This window comes from Rana temporaria, chromosome 5, assembly GCF_905171775.1.
Source record: "Rana temporaria chromosome 5, aRanTem1.1, whole genome shotgun sequence".
In the NCBI taxonomy this organism is placed as follows: Eukaryota; Metazoa; Chordata; class Amphibia; order Anura; family Ranidae; genus Rana; species Rana temporaria.
The window spans coordinates 43,302,349-43,323,547 of record NC_053493.1 but is presented as its reverse complement, the minus strand read 5'-3'; the positions used below and the strand labels follow the sequence as shown (position 1 = coordinate 43,323,547).

The window sequence follows — 21,199 nt, the reverse complement described above, 5'->3', positions numbered from 1 at the left end:
CCTCCGGACCGTTTCCGCGGATAAATCCTCTCGTGTGTACTAGGCCTTAGGATTCTCTATTTTGGGGTCCGGAAGTTAATTGCAAGGAGGTGGATCCATAAGAAACAACTGACGTTAAAGGGGAGTTCCACCCACAATTTCACTTTTTAAATATAAATACTCCTGTAATACACAAGCTTAATGTAGTCTAGTAAAGTTAGTCTGTAAACTAAGGTCCATTTTGTTAGGTTGTTAGAGCATTTAGTTAGTTTATAATCTAGAAATAGACCATGGCCATCTTAAGTGTGGGCATTATGAAGCCAGACTGTATGACTTCCTGGATTTCAGCCTTGCAGATCTCGCACATGCTCAGTGCTGCACAAGCGATGTAATAGGTTTCAGTCAGGTTTCCATAGCAACGGGAGTGTCAGAGGAAGTTGCCGCCCCTTCTCTATGCAAATAGGCTATTTGCAAGGATAACTGGGATACATGATGCCTATCCCAGAAACCCTTGCGAATAGCCTTGTGACTTAATAGCCTAGGCTAATAAGGAGGAGGAAGTAATAAAGGACTACAAAATAAAGGTATTTACAAGCAACAAAATAAATAAAAATTGTCCATTCTGAACACTATGAGATAAGGGCATGCAGCACAGACAAACACAAAAAAATGGGTGGAACTCCACTTTAAGGATGTGGTTGAAGGTAGTGAATGCTGACATTCTTCTATATCGTATGACGTATGAGGCCTGGGGCTCCCCCAAGTAGTTTTGGAAGGTGTGGTTTCGGTGGTTGGACACAGAGGTTACGTTGGAGGAGGATGTGGATCACTGAATAGTTAAAGTGGATATAAACCCGATTCATAAAATTTGAGCTGGGCACATATATTTGCAGTATTTTGTTATCTCTTTTCAATGAGCTAAGTCTTATAGCTAGCTCTCTTCTGAACGGTTCCTCTGTTATCAGCCTGAGAACTCCTGACATATTTTTTGACTTTTTAGACAAAAGCAGCCTGAATCTTTTGTCAAAAGAGGTTGCTAAAATAGAGTAGCAGAGAGCAGCTCCTATTACAAAACAGTTCTGAGTGTCTCTGCCTATGAGGAGAGGGGGTGTGTGCCTTTCCTCCAATCAGCAATGTTCGCTATCTTTGCTGTATGCCCAGACATCACACTCTGTGTTAAACAGGAAGAGAAAATCTCCTAACACAATCTCAACTTTCTAAACAGTATATAAATGTGAACACAGCAGATATACATATAAAACCTATGTAGGGAGATTTGGTTAATCTCTGTGTATCATCTGAGGCTGTTCACTTCACTGGGTGTATGGAGGGTTTACATCAACTTTAAGGGGTGAGGAGACGCTGCAAGATCACAGTTTTTTTGATGAGCCCCAACCAGGGCCATCTTAATAGCATCATGGGCCCCTGGGCAAAGTAATGCTCTGGGGCCCCTACAATGATGATGGTGCAGTTAAACAGACATTAAGTAGGTAGGAGGCAGACTGCCTCCCCTTTGCATCTATCACTCTCAGGGCCATCATGGGGCACCCAATTTCGGGGCAGCGCGTCTCAAGGACCATCTGCTTTGGGGAAAGTGCAGGGCCCCCCCATACAGCTGGGGCCCCTGGGCAGTGCAGAGGTGTGCCCTATCATTAAGATAGCCCTGGCCCCAACTGAAGTTGGGGAGACAAGTACAGCACACTGTTATAAAAGATGGGGTTTTAGAGCAATATACTCCATCTGCAATTGCCCAGGGTTTCATGTATATAGTGATGTCACCTGAGGGGGAGGTTATTAAGTGCCTTGGTATTTTTGGGGCTCTGGGGTTGGTGTGGACGGGAAAGGGCATTCTGCTAATTTCCTACTGTTGTAATTGTAGGGGTAAACTATCTTGTTGATTCATAATTTAACAAAAAAGAACTGTAGCAGATTTCATGGATAACAAGTTTGGACTTGGGACTCTGGTTGGAGTCTTCTATGACTGGTAGTGCTGGCCTTCTTGGCCGGTTTACTGTGAAATGTATACTGTTCTCATGACTGTTTTTTCACGTACCTGCCATTTGTATGTGGACTATTTTCTTATGCTAAATAAAAATCCCCCCAAATATTAAAACCGTCATCAGCTGTCAACAGGGTTCCCTGCTGAACCTGAATGTAAAAAAAAGAATTGGCGGCTAAACAATTTGTGAAAAAAACAACATGGGGTCCCCCCAAATCCATACAAGGCCCTTCTCCGAACATACAGCCAGGCAAGTCAGGAAAGGCCACATGCCCTTAACATGGGGGGGTGCTTTGGGGCAGGGAGGGATCTGCCCCCTACCACCCAAAAGCACCTTATGGGGTTTAGGTCCTATTTCCCACAACCCTGGGTCGTGTATGTGGGGGTCTGGGTGGAATGGATTTTGAGGGAATCAGACACCTATGTTCTTAAAAATCCCAATTATCTGACAATTCTTTGTTTTACATTCAGCTATCAGCGGGGTCCCCGAGCAGTTGGTAAGGATGCGGCGGCTGGCTTCCCGGCCCGCTACTGAGCAATCCGCTATATACAGTGTTTTTAAAGGAAGGAAATAAAAAACACAAAACGCCTTAAAAATGCATTAACAACACAACACCACAACACTTGTGTTTCTGGTGCAACAACATTGAAGTCTATTACATGCCAAATGCAATCTGCTGTGGGAAAAAAAGACCCCGGCCCTTTCCAAGAATACACTGGCTAAAAAACGCATAGATATGAACGTGTTCCATAGGAAACCATGTTAAATGGACTGTAGTGCATTTCTGAAAAACGGAAAATGCTTGCCCCGCCCTCACTGCTCTCCTTCACCATGGCCTCCGTCTCCTAGGCCACACACTCGCACTGTGGAGATGGTAGCTGGAGCCTGGATTTCATCCTGCCCGCACCCTGCAGCCTTTGCTGTCCTACTACTTGCACCTGCTGCCACTGGACCGGGCCCCTCCACGACTGGGCCTTTATGCAGCGCCCTGCAGCTCCTACATTAATCCGCCCCCCCCCCCCCCAGCTTGGCGCCCTAAGACGGCTGCCCTATAGTGGCGGCAGCCCTGTGTCCTGGTTTCAGGAGGACAGAAACCTAGGCACAAGTTTCAAAACCCAGACTATCCAAGTCTTTCCTGTACAGGCAGCAACCTTAGGGCAGGATCAGGTGCACGGATCTGATCACAGACAGTGTGCAGCTCAGCTGTAGAAAGCTGTAGAAAAGGTGTCAGTCAGCACCCATCTGAATGAGCCCTTAAACTGTACTATCAATTACTCCGTTATATACAAACTCCCAAGAATGTAACACACCTCAGTATTGTAACTTTTATATGAAAGTATTATACTAGTATCCTTTCTCTTATTTTTATGTCATTTGCATTGTGGTTTACACATTAGTAGTTGACTAAACGCAAAGAAGGCAGTGACAGGTTCTAGCATGCAGTACTGAAAGAAGCAGGAACATTAAGAAAGTGCATTCCTATAATCATATACAACTTACCACTGCTTTGCTTGCAGAGTGAAGCATAACTCTCATCACAGGATGCCGTCTTCCACTGGCCGTCCACATCGATATAAACACAACCGCTCTTTTCCTTTGGTTCTTGAGAAGCCCAGTTGGTGTGGCGGAGTGTCCAGCCATCGGACCATTTGTACCGATTGTCCGTCTAAAACAATTAAAGTAACAATGTTATTCTGGATTTTGGTACCGCCAATGTACCAACTATGGGGGGGGGGGGTGGTTGTTAGGCGGAGCAGGCAAATGTGTTTTTGCTATATTTGTTTTTCCCTTGCAGTGTATTCCAATGTTAACCAGTTACCGACTGGCTCATGCAGAGATACTGCAGCAGAATGGCTTTCCTGTGTGAAATCCTGTATATATATGGCTTCGTCTAGGAGAGCCCCCAGAGAGCAGGGAACCCGATGCGCGTGGTTGGCGGGCACGATCCATGCACAATCGCGTGCATGAGCGGGAGTACGGGGGTTTGTGTGTGTAAACACACAAATCCCTGTGCGGACTTAGGAGAGGACAGATCGTCATTGTCTACAAAGTAGAAAACCCGATCTGTCATCTCATATAGTGAGTTCCCATCCCCCCTTAGTTAGAACACACAATAGGGAACACAGTAACCCCCTTGATCGCCCCGTAGTGTTAACCCCTTCCCTGCCAGTGACATTTACATAGTAATCAGTGCATATTTATAGCACTGATCGCTCTGTAAATGTCAATGGTCCCAAAAATGTGTCAAAAGTGTCCGACCTGTCTGCCGCAACGCTGCAATACCGCAAAAAAAGATCACCGCCATTACTAGTAAAAATATATATATATATAAAAAAAAGCCATATAAATGCCATAAATCTTTCCATAGTTTTTAGACGCTATAACCTTTGCACAAACCAATTAATATACGCTTATTGCGTTACTTTGTATATATGTAAAATATGTAGAAGAATACATATCGGCCTAAACTGAGGACTTTTTCTTTAATTGGGATATTTACTATAGCTCTGCCCCATCCCAGAATGCAATCTCCCAGTCCTCTCAGGCGTGCCTCCCAGTCCCCCTGACTGTCACTCACCAGCCCTCCTGGCTGCAACCTGTTCCTCCCTGGAGACTTGCCTGGCAGTGCTCTCCTGCTGTCCTCTTCTTGCTCCCTTGCCTCCTGTCCAAGACACTTCCATGTGTTGAAAGAAGGTTCCATCCGCACCCAAACTCAGGCCCAAGGTCAACAGCCCCAGACTGGGGAGCTCCCTCAAAGGCCACCAACAGACCAACAGCCTAGCACTCCATCTCCAGCCTGCTCCCAAAAATACTCCTCCCTAGCTAGGCTGAGTATTTAAGGAGGCCTGCCCCCTGCCAATCCAGGTTGGGGATTGGTCAGGGCTCCTCAGAATACTCCAGGTAGCTCCACCCCTCCTGTCCTCCTTCCTTTCCAGAAGATTCCAGTATGTTCTGGAAAGAAGTGGGAGGTCTCAGTGATGCTGCCTGTGAGTCACCCAGCTGTACCTGAGTCACTCCCAACCCAGATCAAAACAAACAGGCTTGGCTGTCAGCCATGCCTGGAAATGTATCTACACTAAAAAAAACTCTGTACACATCCTAATACCACTAGAGAATGCTACATTTATATAACCTGGGCCACTGCACTGTATTGTCAGCTTGCTTTGTTGGCTGTAGTATTTACATATGAGACCAAATGAAAGCAATACATCTTGTGGCATCTTACATTTTTGCTTTTGCAATAGTCTCTGTGCATACTTACTGCATTTCATACTAACCTTATTATTACTGTAAAGTCCAATCCAGAAAGGTTCCTTAAATCTGTCTAGTTGCAATCTTAGAAAGGAAGCCGTGTACGCTTCTAAAATGCTGGTAAGCGTGTAGTCCAATTGTTTACACGTTCTTTGTGCTTCATCCCACTTCATCTTCGTTTTCTGAAACTTGTAGCTGGCATCACCAAACTTATACTGGTCTGATGGTGTAGCCACAGTTGTCACAACAGGCAGGGCAGGGTCTGGAGAGGAGAGAGGAAAAAAATCTGTTAAATCGCTATCAAATTTGAAATAAATAAATTTAATGTTAAATTGTAAATGTCCATACTTGCTGTTGGCACCATATTTTAAGTCCAACTCCACCCGGAAATTCATTTATTTATTTTTTTGTGTGTATTTTGTGCGTGTACTCGAGAAAGGAGCCGGACTGCAGGAGTAGGGAGGCCTCCCCCAGAGGCAATCTGCCACCTTTCTCCATGCCCCGGGTGGCAATGGTGGGTGTGTGAGGGGGTCCTCCCACACAGCCCGCTCTACCTGCTCCGCTTTGAAGCCCAACGGGGCAGAGGGACTCCCTATAAGGGAGTGAGAGGATCTAGCCCACTCAACCAGCCCCGTTAGTCCTTCGCCTCTCTTTTTAGAGACCGCGTGGTCAAAGTGCGTGCATGTTAACCCAATTTCGAGTGCGTGTAAGTGTGGTGGTTTTTGTGGGAGGGGGGTGGGCATACTAAGCACAGGCTTACCTTGCATAGCACACCCACCGGGAGCCGGGCTGAGACCACCAAACTCAATTCACATGTAGCCGAGACCGGGATACGAACCTCTAGCTGCAGAGGTGAATGGCTTGTCAGCGCAGTGCCAATCACGTTGAGCCACCGCAGCTCCACCCGGAAATTCATTTTGAGTTGCTCTTAATAGTATTAATATATTAGAGCCCAGCACAGCAGGGTGTATAATAGTATAGATACATTTTGTTTTCAGGTTTCGAAGTGTGCGAGAACATATTTTAGATCAAAATATTTTGACAATATTATTAATACCATCTTTAAAAACACTTTTTAAAGTGTACATCAAGTCATATTTTTAGTAGGGCTGTGGAAATTAACTATTAATTCCTCGATTAATCTTAAATTTTTTTGATCGGTACTCACCTCTCCGTCAGCTTCCGGACCTTCAGGGAGTTCCGTCGGAGATCCGGTGACCTCACGGACATCGGCGGGGCTTGCCCTGTCCATCTGAAGGGCTCCTTTGCTGTGCCTTCATATCTGCATGCCGGCGGGACCTTACTATCTGCCACACGCAAGGGCTGTTACACTTCCCTCCATCACTTCTCTTTATCAACCTGGGATTCTACAGCCATCCACTGGGAGTTGTGATTGTTCCCTTCATGGGACATCTACATGCCGACGGACTGATGATAACCCCTCCTCATCTGGATTCAGCAGTGGTATCGTTGTACACATTTTTATACCAGTATCATACTTGGCTACATGTTTTTATGACTGCTTTTGCTACCGTACGGTATTACTCGCACCATTTTTACAGTTTATGTAGCTACATCGATTTTATCTCCAGTGCAATATGTATTTTGTTACCTAGACTATAAAAGTTTTAATGCTATTCCCATTGAACGCTGCCTTTGTGTGTTTTTTGTATGCTGCTATCCATTTTTCCAGTGGTTGGTAGCTGCACTGGGAATCAGCCTGCAAGGAGATCAGCTAAAAGTAGTTGGTTCTGTATGTGCGTTAGAATTAATCGAAATTGGTCGATTAATTGATAAAAATAAAATCGATTAATCGAACACAACATTTTTAATCAGGAACAGCCCTAATTTTTAGTTCTGCATAGAGAAGGGATGGGTTCAACCCTTTGTCAAGTGTTGTTTGTGTCTCGACTGAGAAACTTCACCCTCTCTGTTTGTCCTGGTGGCCATCGTCACTGAGACAGAAAGTAATGGGAAATCCTAACATTTTGAGTTGTCATCAGAACAACAGGCGACAGTATAAGTGGGTGTTAAGTACTAATACTGTAGTTTTCTGTGTGTCCACAAGAAGTTGAACCCATTTCCCTAGAGATGTAGTGTATAAATAGAGATTTGGGGCCTCGTTGGACAGATTGATAGCAGTAGGAGCCATTGGCTCCCACTGCTGTCAATCAAATCCAGTGACACGGGAGCCTGTCCCCTTTTGAAACGCAGGTGTATTGGGTGTCCCTTCTCGGCAGCAGTACAGTGGGAGTGGTGACCCCACTGTGCATGCTGGAAGGGGATACTTAAGGGGCAGGCGCCGTTTTTTGGGGTCCTTCGCCTCGTTGCCCTCATGGCGCGAGGTGGGTGTGCGTGATCTCAGTCTCGGGACCATGCTGGTCTGAGGCTGTGTTCCTGTAAAGGAGGCCCAGTTATCCTGGCTGGGGCCTATGCGTTGAAGGTGATCCTGTGCTGTCTGTCCTGCGGGAAGAAGCCACTCAATGAAGGAAGCCAGGGGAGGACCTGTCCCGGGAAGCACTGAGCAGAAGGCTGGTACTTTGGGAGAGGCCTGGTAACTTCTTGAAGGATGCACTGCTAATCTATAAAACCATACAGCCCGCTGGATTGGCTTAAAGGCCCTTTAGCTGTAAGGCAAGAAATTCAGGACTTTAAATTTCGTGGCAGAGGATTCCTGAATATTCATTTTGTGTACTTAGACGGTCTGTGGCAGAGACTGTTCCCTGTGCTGTCCGTGCTTCATTCTGGCTGCTAGGCCATGTGAGAGGGGTCTATCCGGGTGAGCAATACCCACTCAGGACTGAGTGGCGAAGATTGGAACTCTAAAAACGATTGTGAATTCTGTACTGCGTACCTGAACCTTCCCCCTCTCTCTCTATACTCTACTTCCCTCACAAGTTTATGCAGCGAAAATAAAGCCTACAGTTGAAGGTTTTACATCTTGTGTGGACATTGCAATTACTACAGACATCTCTCCCTAGACAACGAACTTAAAGGTAACGTGCAAAACCCAAAATCTAAACCAGCAGCTCCTGCGGGGGTAGCGCTACATGTGTATAAAGTCATTGGGACCCAGTAAGTGCTTTTATTTAGGGCTTGTGCACCCTGCAGCTCAAAAACCTCTGTTTTACAGATCCTTCAATGTTCTTTTTTCTCTGCCTCTGAACGCCCCTCCATGTTAGCCTTTGTGTCCATGCACACGTAGACGTTCACAGGTTTTTCAAAGCAGAAAAAAGAACCCATCATTTGCTCTTTCTGAAGAGGAGAGTTTGTGCTGAAAAAATATGCAAATGCACATAAACACGCGTTAACGCTAGTTTGCACGTTAATACATTCTAATGGCCAGAATAAATGAACATTCTGGGCAATAGAATGCATTAATGCCAAACGCACATAAACTGAAGCACACAGAATCTCGTGCAGCTCTGCATAGAACACCAATCAGCTTCCAGATTTTATTGTCAAAGCTTAACCACTTCACTACTGGCCCATAGTCATTTGACGTCCACAGAGGGGATCTCCCGTCCTGGGTGGACGTCATAAGACGTCCTGGGCTTTGTGCAGTGATATCTGAATGATGCCTGCAACTAGAGGCATCATTCTCATATCATTCCTTCGTGCCGGCGATTCTGTGCATGATGAGAGCGATCATAGCAGCGCTTCTGCCGCTTGAGCGTTCTTATAGGCAGTGGGAGGGGACATTCCCCCCTCCCGCCGCCATCCGGTGCTTCTCCGAACTCTCCCGTGCCATCGGGGGCCCGGAAAAAAGAATCGTCCGGCACAGGCTAGGAAGCATAGAGATGACTGGTGACCAGATGGTCACCAGTCATCTCTATGACCGTCAGAGGCCCGGGCGCGATGTGATAACATCACGCCCGGGTACCCGGAATTAAACAAAGCCGCGATTGTGGCTAGTAAGCATGAGATCGGTAAAAAAAAATCACGATCTCATGCTTTCCAGCCTGAAGGAGAGATGCAGGGTCTTATTGACCCCGCATCTCTCCATAAAGAGGACCTGTCACACACCATTCCTATTACAAGGGATGTTTACACCCCCGAGAAATTAGCTAATTAGAAAAAAGAAATTAGCAAATTTCTAGTTGTGGAATTTGCGGGAGCCGGAGAGTCCGCATGCGAGTGACAAAGCGGGCGGGCTGCCGGGTGCCTCGGTGTGTGGGCGGGTGGCTCGGCGGTGAGTGAGAGTCAGAGAGTGGGTGGTCAGCTGGTCGGCTGGTGGGTGAGCGGGCGGCTGGCCAATCAACAAGCCGGCGGCCAAGAGAGCAGAGAGATGACATCTCTCACCACCTTGCGCTCGCCCTGCATCCCTGCAGTAACTTCCGCCCTCACTGTGCAGGCAGCAGAGAGATTACATCATCTCTCTGCTGCCTGACTCTGACAAGCAAAACACCCCCTTAGCACGTGACAATCCACAAGGTGTGGCAGGTGAGGTGGCAAGTGACAATCTGCATCTGGTGGCAGGCAAGTGGCATTCTGCAACTTGTGGCAAGTGACAACCCGCAAAATGTGGCAGGTGACATGGCAAGTGACAACCCGCAAAATGTGGCAGGTGACATGGCAAGTGACAATCAGCAACTTGTGGCCGGTGACTGGCATGTGACAATTCGCAACATGTGGCAGGTGACGTGGCAAGTGACAATCTGCGTCTGGTGGCAGGCAAGTGACATTCTGCAACTTGTGGCAAGTGACAATCTGCAACATGTGGCAGGTGACGTGGCAAGTGACAATCTGCAACTTGTGGCAAGTGACAATCTGCAACATGTGGCAGGTGACGTGGCAAGTGACAATCTGCAACGTGTGGCAAGTGACAATGCGCAATGTGTGGCAGGTGACGTGGCAAGCTGCATCTAGTGGCAGGTGGTGTGGCAAGTGATACACTCGGGGCTCCCACTGATTCTGCATTATGGTGAGTTGAACCATTTCATTTTATATTACAATGTGATGATATAAATAATGTGTTTCAATTATCCTGAAACCATAACAACTATGGTGCCGGGATCATTAAAGCGCTAACATCAGTCATTTCCCTGATAAATTGCCCCCCCCAAAAAAAATTCTGGTAGTGCCCCTTCCGAGACTAGACTCTGGATCCGCCCCTGCTCAAAAATGCCACTGCCCAAAACTGCTGATAACAGCCTATGTGTGCATGGACATATAGGGAGTTTTCCCAGTGGTTGCATGTGGTGTGTTTCTGTAAGCAGAAAGGAAGGAGTCCAGCTGCTGGGGTGACAGGGACTGTTGTTTACTTGCAGCCACTGTAGCTTTGAAATAGCGTTTAAAAGTCTGCACAAACCGCTCTGCTTGACCATTTGTAGCCGGGTGGTAAGGTGCGGTCAACTTGTGCTTGATGTTGTGGGCAGTCAGGAAATGCTGAAACTCCTGACTGGTGAATTGTGCACCGTTGTCTGTGACGATTTCTCTGGGGTATCCAAACGTAGCAGCGAGATGTAACAGTATGGAAACCGTTGCCTTAGTCGTTGGCTGAGTAACAGGAATTACCTCAGGCCACTTTGAATGGGCGTCCACTATGATCAAGAAGGTGTGTCCTCTGATCGGGCCTGCAAAGTCCAAGTGTAGGCGAAACCAAGGAACCGTGGGCCAAGTCCAGGGCTGGACGCACCCTCGAGGAGGGTCTCTTGCCGTTTGTGCACATCCAGCACAAGCATTCACATATGTTGTGATATCTGAGTCTAGGTTTGGCCACCACACATAGCCTCTGGCCTTTTGTTTCATACGTGTGCTCCCGGGATGACCAGTATGTAGCAAGTCCAGAATGTGTCTCCGGAGGGTCTGTGGAATGATCACTCGGTCTCCCCATAAAACACAGTTGCCAGCCACAGTTAATTCCATACGCCTACGGAAATAAGGTTCATACTCCTGTGTGACAGTTGCAGGCCAACCGGAACGTACCCAGGAGAGTATTGTTTTCAGAAAGGTATCCTTGTTTGTATGGGCTGCTATCTCCCCAGAAGACAAGAAGGACAGGCTGGTGTAACGACAACTCTTGACCGGTGGAGAAGAGTCCATGGACCTCCCTGTCAGTCGGGACATAGCGTCCGCATTAGCATTGGCATCATGACCACGATACTGAATTTTGTAGCTGTATGCCCCCAAGAATAGGGCATAGCGTTGGAGGCGGGCCGCAGTAGTCTGGGAGATGCCTTTGTCAGGGCTAAAGATCTGAAGGAGTGGTTTATGGTCCGTCAGTATGGTGAATTCCCTACCATACAGGTAAAGATGAAACTTCTTAATTGCCCATATCAGCGCAAGAGCCTCTTTGTCAATGTGTGAGTAATTGCTTTCTGCTTTTGTCAAAGACCTGGAGGCAAATGCCACTGGTTTTTCTGACCCATCTGGTAAGATGTGAGATAGTACCGCCCCCAGACCATAGGGTGAGGCATCACAAGCCAAGGTGAGAGGCTTCTGGAGGTCATAGTGCACGAGCATGCGTGACGCCAACAGCTTCCGCTTAGAAACTTCAAAAGCACGTTGGCATGCAGCCGACCAGTCCCATCTGGAGTGTTTCTCCAAAAGCTTGTTCAACGGAAACAAGGTGTGTGCCAGATCTGGCAGGAATTTGTGGTAATAGTTCAGCAAGCCAAGGTATGATCGCAGCTGCTGGACGTTGGTTGGGGCTGGAGCTTTGACTAAAGCATCAACCTTGGCTTCCGTGGTGTGTATACCTTCTGCATCCACAAGGTGGCCACAAAACTCCAATTTAGGCACCATGAATTGGCATTTTGCTAAGTTCACTTTCAGGCCCTGTTCTTGGAGTCTCGCCAACACAAGCTCCACATTCTGCTTGTGTTCCTGGTCGGTCCGACCTGTAATGAGCATGTCATCTAGCAGGCACTGAGTGAAAGGAATGTCCGCCAAAATCTCATCCATTTTTCGTTGCCAAATGGCTGGGGCAGAGGCTACCCCAAACACCATCCGATTATATTGATACAGTCCCTTGTGGGTGTTGATGGTCAGAAACTTGCGGGAAGAAGGATGGACCTCAAACTGTAAATATGCTTGTTTGAGATCAAGCTTGGTGAACTTTTGACCTCCTGCAAGAGAGGCAAAAATGTCATCTACTCTGGGTAGGGGATACTGGTCTATTTCCAGTTGAGAGTTCAGTGCCATGCGGAAATCGCCACAAATGCGCAAGTCCCCATTCGATTTCTTTACCGGTACAACTGGTGATGCCCACTCGCTGTGCTCTACCTTTGAGATGACACCTTGTTCCTCCAGCCGACTTAGTTCTGCTTCCACACCTGCTCGGAGTGCGAAAGGTACTGTCCGAGCTTTGAAGAACTTAGGCTGAGCGTTGGGTTTCAGCTTGAGTCTCACACAGTCATGCTTTATTTTTCCCAACTGGTCATCAAAAATCTTTGGGAACCGCTGCTTCAGGGACACCACCCATCCCTCATTATCTCCTAATGGAATGGTAACGGTGTTACAGGGACTTATGGCGATGTCTGGCATACCAAAGTGAGCAATCCAGTCTCTCCCAAAGAGAGGGGGTCCCCCATTTTCTAGGATATATAATGGCAGTCTCTTTGTCTGACTCTTGTACAATACCTTTACTTTTGCGTAACCCAGTGGGTGGAGTATCTGTTTTGAGTATGTCTGCAGTTTGATTGGTGTTGGGCGGACAGTTTTTCGGGTCTGAAGTTGTCTCCATTGTTTCTGGGTGATAACTGAAACTGCTGCTCCTGTGTCTACATCCATCCTGAGTTTCTTTCCCTCAACGGTTACATCTACAGTCATTGCGGAGGGTGCTGAATGCATATGATGTATGTCTAACCTGTGGAGCATTTCCTCATCCTCTGACTCAGATGATGATGTATATCTTCCCACCATATATGTCTTAGTCTTGGGGTTCAGAGGTTGTTTATCTCGCACCTTCTTGCTACGGCAAACTCGTTTCAGATGGCCGGTCCTACCGCAATTATGACAGGTCTGATCCTTAAACCGGCAGACTTTGTGGTCATGGTCTGTATTGCCACAACGGTAGCAAGCTGACTCCCGGCTTGGTGGGGGTCTGTATTTCCAGTTTGCAGCAGTTGGCTTGACTGCTGTTCTGAAAACTTCCTGCTTCACCTCTTCCCTTCTGCTCTGGGGGTTCAATTCCTCTGTATCTTTCACAGCCATTTCCATCACTGAAGCTATCTCAATTGCCTTTGTAAGGGTAAGGTCTTTCTCTGTTAACAGTCTCTTTTGTGTTGACTCACAATTCAGTCCCATGACAAACTTATCTCTCAGTGCAGTAGGTAGGTAGTCCCCAAAAGAACAGGTCGAGGCTAGTCTGCGAAGGGCGAGCACATAAGCTTTAATCTCTTCACCTGTCTGCTGCTGCCTTTGATAGAAGCGAAATCTTTCTGCAATTTCTAATGGTTTAGGCTGGAAGTGATTCTCTAGCAGTGTCAGCAGCTCTGCCAATGTCTTAGCTGCTGGTTTTACAGGGGAAAGCAGATCCCTCAGAGTGTCATATGTTTTGGCCCCAACCACTGTCAGAAACACTGCTACTTGCCTGTTGTCTGGGATGGCATTTGCACTGAAATACTGTTCCAGCCTCTCAACCCAGGAACTCCAAGATGTCTGTTCTCCAAACTCACTTAATGTCCCGATTAATGACATTTTCCTGCTGGGATCTGTGATTGCTTTTATCCAGGTGACAATCCACAATGTCTTTGTCTCTCTCTCAGAATGATAGACACTTTGTAAATCCCATCCTCGTCGCCACTGTTATATCCTCTGTGTTGTGAGGAAGACAAGACTCTGGGCTGGAACAATGGATGTTTATTCAGTACAGCCTGTACACTGCAACATGCATCTCAGGACATTACATATCTCTCTGCTTCCTACATGTGGTCTCTCTAAGATGGCTACTATGCCCCTTGACCCTTGTCATCACTGCTGGGTGGAGCCAGCCTTAAAGTGCCAGTACATGTGAAACCCTTCAGGTATAACAAACATGATGGAGAGTTTAATGACTGTAGAAAAAAACATCTACAGCCAAAAACAGCTGCTGTAAAAACGTCCAGTGTGCATGAGGCCTTATAATTACAAGCTTACAAGTACTACTGCTATTAGTATTACAAAAGGAAGAAAACAGAACTTCTTCTTCCTTACATATGGAATTTTATACCAGCAGAATGGAGGTACATAAGAGAGAGTGTAGGGCAAGTGTAACTATAATATTAATGAGGGGTTAATATTCATTATTATTAATTTGTTGCATTCCATTCATTTAGACACGAAGGGCCAGATTCACAGTGAGAGTACGCCGGCGTATCTACTGATACGCCGGCGTACTTTCAAATTTGCCGCGTCGTATCTTTATTTTGAATTCTCAAACAGAGATACAACGGCATTTGGCTAAGATCCAACAGGCGTACGCCTTCGGATCTTAGGATGCAATACCTCGGCGCCCGCTCGGTGGAGTTTGCGTCGGGTATGCTAATTAGCTGTTTACGGCGATCCACGAAGGTACGAGCGGTCATCGCATTCTCTTACGTCGTCGCTAGTCGGCTTTTCTCGGCGTAAAGTTACAGCTGCTATTCCATGGCTTATAATTAGACCAGCCATGTTAAAGTATAGCCGTCGTTCCCGCGTCAAATTTTAATTTTTTTTTTTTTTTTTTTGCGTAAGTTGTCTGGGAATAGGAAAGGACGTAACGCACGTCGCTGTGCGACGTCATTTCGCGCAAAGCACGGCGGGAAATTACAAAACGGAGCATGCGCAGTATGGTCGGCGTGGGAACGCGCCTAATTTAAATGATACACGCCCCATTTGAATTAGGCGGGCTTGCGCCGGACGGATTTACGCTACGCCGCCGCAAGTTTACAGGCAAGTGCTTTGTGAATAAAGCACTTGCGCTTAAAACTTGCGGCGGTGTGACGTAAATGACATACGTTACGCCGCCGGAATTCTATGTGAATCTGGCCCGGCATTCGTTATTACGGATAATTCGTAACTTCAGATAAATTTGTATTCGTTATGTTCACTAACAGCCAAATTTGAAAGGAAATTCCAATACCTATCATTTAATAGTGAGTTTTTGAATTTTCAGATTTTTGGATTTCTGAAATCAGACAAATTTGTTACTTCGGAAATATCCTCATTTCCAAATTTTATAAATTTTTCAGAATATTTGGAAATTAGAAATTTTGGAAATTAGGGATTTCGGAAGTTCGGAAATACAAAAATCTGAAAATTCAAAAACCTGAAAACTAGAAAATCTGAAATAATAACAAACTAAAAATAACTAAACTATTACTAACTATTACATTATAGCTATTGGAATTTCCTTTCATATTTGGCTGTTAGTGAACGCAACGAATACGAATTTATCCAAAGCTACGAATTATCCGTAATAACGAATGCCATATCTAAATGAATGAAGCGTAACAAATTAATAATAATAAATAACAATAATTTTAATAAAAACGTATTATTATTCATTATTATTTAGTTTTGTTCCATTTGTTTAGATGTGGCATTCTTTATTTTGGATAATTCTTAACTTCAGATACATTTGTATTCGTTACGTTCACTAACAGCCAAATTTTAAAGGAAATTCCAATACCTATAATTTAATAGTTCATTATTATTAGTTAGCTATTTTTGGATTTTCCTTCTTTCTAATCTTCGGATTTTTCTTTCTTATTTTTGGATTTTGGAATTTTCAGGATTTTCAAATTTCTGGATTTTCAGATGTACGAATTTTGGATTTGACGAATATTCAAATATACGAATTTATGAATTAACAAGTTCCGAATTTATGATTTTACAAATTTTTGGAATTTACGAACTTTCACATTTCCAAAAAAACACAAAAAACGAATGAAATGAAAAGGAAAAAAATGTCGGCAGTGCATATGTCTAATGATTGTCTCACTTAAATTAGTCTTACCTTCAGATTTTTGGCAAATAAATCCTTTCTTCAGTTCGCAGTCTTCTTCGGTCCAGGTCCCAGCATCGATTACTGCACCAACTTTCATAGCCACACAGTCAGTCTACAAGGAATCATTAACATGGTCAGGATTACCAAAGGCAGAAAAAGCCTTAAAACATGAAGCAACCATCACAACTAAGAATTGATACACAGCAATATATTACATTTTGGTTCTTCGGATTAAATAAACTTTAAAGGAATCAGATAATAAGTAAAAGATGTAGGATTCAATTGCTAAACTCCTTCTGATAATGCTGAGGTGTAATTAAAACCTTCAGGTAGACATGTGTACAACCAAAAAATTTGTTTTGTTTCTTTTCGATTCGTTACTTACATAAATTTGTTTAGTTAAATTTGTTTAACCTGTTTAATTCGTTTCGAGAATTCGTTTTGGTTATACGTTTCGAATCCTTTCAAATTTTCGGAATTCCTTTTCGAATTGATTCGAATCGTTTTCAAATTAATTTAGAATAATATTTAAATTCAAAAAGTTTTCCAATTTCCAGAGAGAATAGAATAGAAAATAATATAACATAAAATAAAATAATGTAATATAATAGAGCAAAACAGAACAAAACAGAATAGTAAATAAAAGAACAGAATATAATGGAATAGAATAGAATTGAATACAATAAAAAGTACATAACCATCTTCTGAAATTTGAGTAGAAAAAAATAGAATAGAAAAAAATATAATTAAACAAACAATAGATTAGAATAAAAAATCGAAATTAAATAGAACAGAATAGAAAATAATAGATTAGAATAGAAACCTCATCCCCACAACCCTTGCCCGATGGTTGTGAGGGTCTGCAGGCGGGTGGCTTATCGGGATCTGGAAGACCCCTTTAACAAAGGGAACCCCCAGATCTCAGCCCCCCCCCATGTGAATTGGTAATGGGGTACATTGTACCTCTACCATTTCACTAAGGAAGTGTAAAGAATTGTAAAAAAAAAAAAAACACACACACACACATACACATACACATATACGTGGAGAAAGTAATTTATTAGAAAAATAAATAAAAATCCAGCGGTGGTAATCCACTCTCGGTCTCCGTTCCAACGCTGTCGGTATCCTGAAATGGGTGAATTCCTCTCCCCCGGGGTCCAGCGATGAGAAGATCTCTTCATCCAAGTCCGGGATCCAGCGGAGACAGCCCGGTGAATGATGTGGCTTCAGCCAGTGACAGCTCTTATGTAGTGAGGGCGGGGCCAACCATCACGTGACCCCGTCCTCCTCTGACGCACCCGCCACGTCACAGGGGAAGTCTTGGCTCTCCCTTGGGTCAGAGGGGGACGGGGTCACGTGATTGGTGGGCCCCGCCCTCACTACATTAGATCTGTCACTGGCTGTAGCCGTGTCATTCGCCGGGCTGTCTCCGGTGGAGACAGGTGGCGATGCGAGCGCTGGATCCCGGACCTGGATGAAGAGATCTTCTCATCGCTGGACCCCATTACCAATTCACATAGGGGGCCGGGATCTGGGGCTCCCCTTTGTTTAAGGGGTCTTCCAGATTCCTATAAGCCCCCTGCCCACAGACCCCTACAACCACCGGTCAAGGGTTGTGGGGATGAGGCCCTTGTCTCCATCAACATGGGGACATGGTGCTTTGAGGGGTCACAGACCCCCACAGCATCTTCCCAATGTTGAGGGCATGTGACCTGGTACGGTTCAGGAGGGGGGAGCGCTCTCTCTCTCTTTTCCTGCGGCCTGCCAGGTTGCATGCTCGGATAAGGGGGGAACCCCCACGCTTTATTTTTTATGTTTTATGAATGACTTTTCATTGAATTGCCGGGAGCCGACAATTCATTATACCCTTCAAAAATTACACTTTGTGCAGGGACAGTTCTAAGCACAGGAAACATGCGCTATGTCACAGGCATACTATACACACCCCCCTCCCCCTAGGTAAGTTCTAAGCACGGGAAAGATGCGCTATTTCACAGGCATACTATACACCCCCCCCCCCCCCCCAGGTACGAAATTTAAAGGAATATTTCACTTTTTAGGACAATAACGTGCATATTAGCCTTTAAAATTAGCACTTTAGATTTCAAACTTTTGAGTCCCATAGACTTTAACAGGGTTCTTAAGTGCACACAAACTTTTGGTCTGTTTACAGGTTCTGGTGCGAACCGAAAGGGGGGTGTTCGGCTCATCCCTAATGAGGACTGTCTAATATGCCACTCCTAAGCATTAGTAGTAATTGTATCTAGTTATGGATCCCTGTAGATGTGGACATTGGTTAATAGTTCCATTACACCAATTTAATTTGTTGCTCTAATCCGATTTGTGGTGCCCATAACTACCTCTAAAATTCCCAAAAAGTGAGTTCAAACAAGCCAAGTTCACTCATCAACCTCTACAACTTACTTTGTCATATCTATAATAGCTAGTGGATGGATGACCTTTGGCCCAGTTGGTATAATACACTCCAGTCTGATCTGTCCATCGATACCTCCTATCCCAGCTGATATCATTCAATCCAATCCAGACGGGTTTTTTAAAATCTCTTAAATTGTAAGTCAGGAAAGCTGGAAGAAAACATTGATAATTTAGATTAGATGAATATATACCAGTATTTATATCTACATTGGTAGAACAGACATCATGAGCCAATTGTCATGGAATGACATGCGTTATGCCGCTTACACACGATTAGGCTTTTGCCCAGCCAAAAGCACATCAGAATTCTGACGAATTCCATCGGAGTAAAATAGAACATGTTCTATATTTAAAAGGTGTTGTAAAGGTACACTTTTCTTTTCCTATATAGCTTCCTTTAGACCTTTACCTTAGTGCAGTCCTCCTTCACTTACCTCATCCTTCCATTTTGCTTTTAAATGTCCTTATTTCTTCTGAGAAATCCTCACTTCCTGTTCTTTTGTCTGTAACTCCACACAGTAATGTGAGGCTTTCTCCCTGGTGTGGAGTGTCATGCTCGCTCCCTCCCTTGGCCTACAGGAGAGTCAGGACGCTCTCTATGTTGCAGATAGAGAAAGGAGCTGTGTGTTAGTGGGTGTCCTGACTCTCCTGTAGTCCAAGGGAGGGGGCGAGCACGACACTCCACACCAGGGAGAAAGCCGTGCATTACTGTGTGGAGTTACAGACAGAAGAACATGAAGTGAGGACATGAAGAAATAAGGACATTTAAAAGCAAAATCGAAGGATGAGGTAAGTGAAAGAGGACTGCACTAAGATAAAGGAAGTTATTGAGGAAACAAAAATGTTACCTATACAGCCCCTTTAAACTCAGATGGAATTCATCGGAATTTCCGATGGGGCATACTAGGGTTGTCCCGATACCGATACTAGTATCGGTATCGGGACCGATACTGAGCATTTGCGCAAGTACTTGTACTCGCGCAAATGCTCCCGATGCCTGACCCAATACTTTTTTTTTCTTTCCCCGAGAGCTGGTGGAGAGGGGGTGGAGTGTGGGTGGAGAGGGGGTGGAGAGCGGAGCAGAGCAGAGCAGTCCTCGTATGGAGGAGAGGAGAGCTGCTACCGCTGCCGCCTAGTCCCCTAAGACAAAGCCAAGTCCCCCGCGCCGCTGCCGTCATCTAGTTAATATGCGCTTGGGGAACACAACAGCTTTCATTTGAATAGCTGTGTGTTCCCCGCCGTGCCTCATGTATAGACACTCCCCCTTGCCCAGAAACTTTGATAGACAGATCACCCGTCCCAGGATTGGACGGGTGATCTGTCTAACAAAGTACCCGGGCAAGGGGGAGTGTCTATACATGACGAGGCGCGGCGGGGAACACACAGCTATTCAAATGAAAGCTGTTAGGTTCCCCCAGCGCTGATCAACTAGATGTCGGCAGCGGCGGGTGGGAGGGGACTTTGCTTTCTCTTAGGGGACACAAGGCTGCATTAGGGACATGGCTGCATTAGGGACATGGCTGCATTAGGGACATGGCTGCATCTAGGGACATGGCTGCATTAGGGACATGGCTGTATTAGGGACATGGCTGCAACAGGGACATGGCTGCATTAGGGACATGGCTGCATCAGGGACATGGCTGCATCAGGGACATGGCTGCATCTAGGGACATGGCTGCATTAGGGACATGGCTGCAACAGGGACATGGCTGCATCAGGGACATGGCTGCATCAGGGACATGGCTGAATTTAGGGACAAGGCTGCATCTAGGGACAAGGCTGCATTTAGGGACAAGGCTGCATTTGGGGACACAAGGCTGCATTTGGGGACACATGGCTGCATTTTAAAAAAGGTATCGGAAATCGGTATCGGTGAGTACATGAAAAAAAGTATCGTTACTTGTACTCGGTCCTAAAAAAGTGGTAACCCTAGGGCATACACACGGTCGGAATTTCCTATGGAAAAAGTCAGTCGGACATTGGGATGTGTGAAAGTTGTGGAAACACCTGTTCAAGTTTCTTAATTGTCAAATTATCTGGGGGGGGGGATAATTTGGCAATTAGAAACTTGAACAAGGTGATTCCACAAAGAAAACAAAGCACACAATAAACATTTTGGATTAAAGTGGTAGTAAAGGTTGCAAAAATAAAAAAGAAACACCTATACTTACAGTACCTGCTCTGTACAATTAAATTGCACAAAGTGGCCCCAAACCTCCTCTTCTCGGGTCCCCCACCAGCCCTCCGGTCCCCTTCTCTGTCCAGTGCCCCCCACAGGAAGCTGATTGCCATAGGGGCACTTGTGTGTGTTCGCTCCCGAGCCCTGCTGCTACCTCAATTGATACAGACAGCGGGACTCAGCCCGGCCTTCCGCTCCCTTTTCACTGGCTTTGATTGACAGCAGTGGGAGCCAAAGGTGCCCATGTAAGAGCTGTAGATATGCACAGCCTTGGATTTAATGAGGGCTCAGGTAAGTAAACGGGGGGGGGGGGGGGGATGCTGTTGCCTGAACATTTTTCACCTTAATGCAAGGACCACTTGAAGTTGATGAAAAGTGCTACACTTGAGTGAGCCCCCCACAATATATATGGGGTTCGGTCCTAATGGAAGCTTATAT

At 45.5% G+C, this 21,199-nt stretch overlaps 1 protein-coding gene across 1 annotated transcript in view; it reads right to left on the bottom strand.

Moving 5' to 3' along the window:
- Window positions 1–21,199, bottom strand: part of LOC120939983 (macrophage mannose receptor 1-like) — a 145,683-nt gene that overhangs the window by 17,176 nt on the left and 107,308 nt on the right. The window contains exons 22-25 of the mRNA XM_040352475.1: window positions 18,571–18,731; window positions 16,153–16,255; window positions 5,258–5,493; window positions 3,480–3,645 (exon numbers count right to left, since the gene is read on the bottom strand). Of these exons, the coding sequence (XP_040208409.1) occupies window positions 3,480–3,645; window positions 5,258–5,493; window positions 16,153–16,255; window positions 18,571–18,731 (666 nt within the window). The remainder of the gene's footprint in view (window positions 1–3,479; window positions 3,646–5,257; window positions 5,494–16,152; window positions 16,256–18,570; window positions 18,732–21,199) is intronic.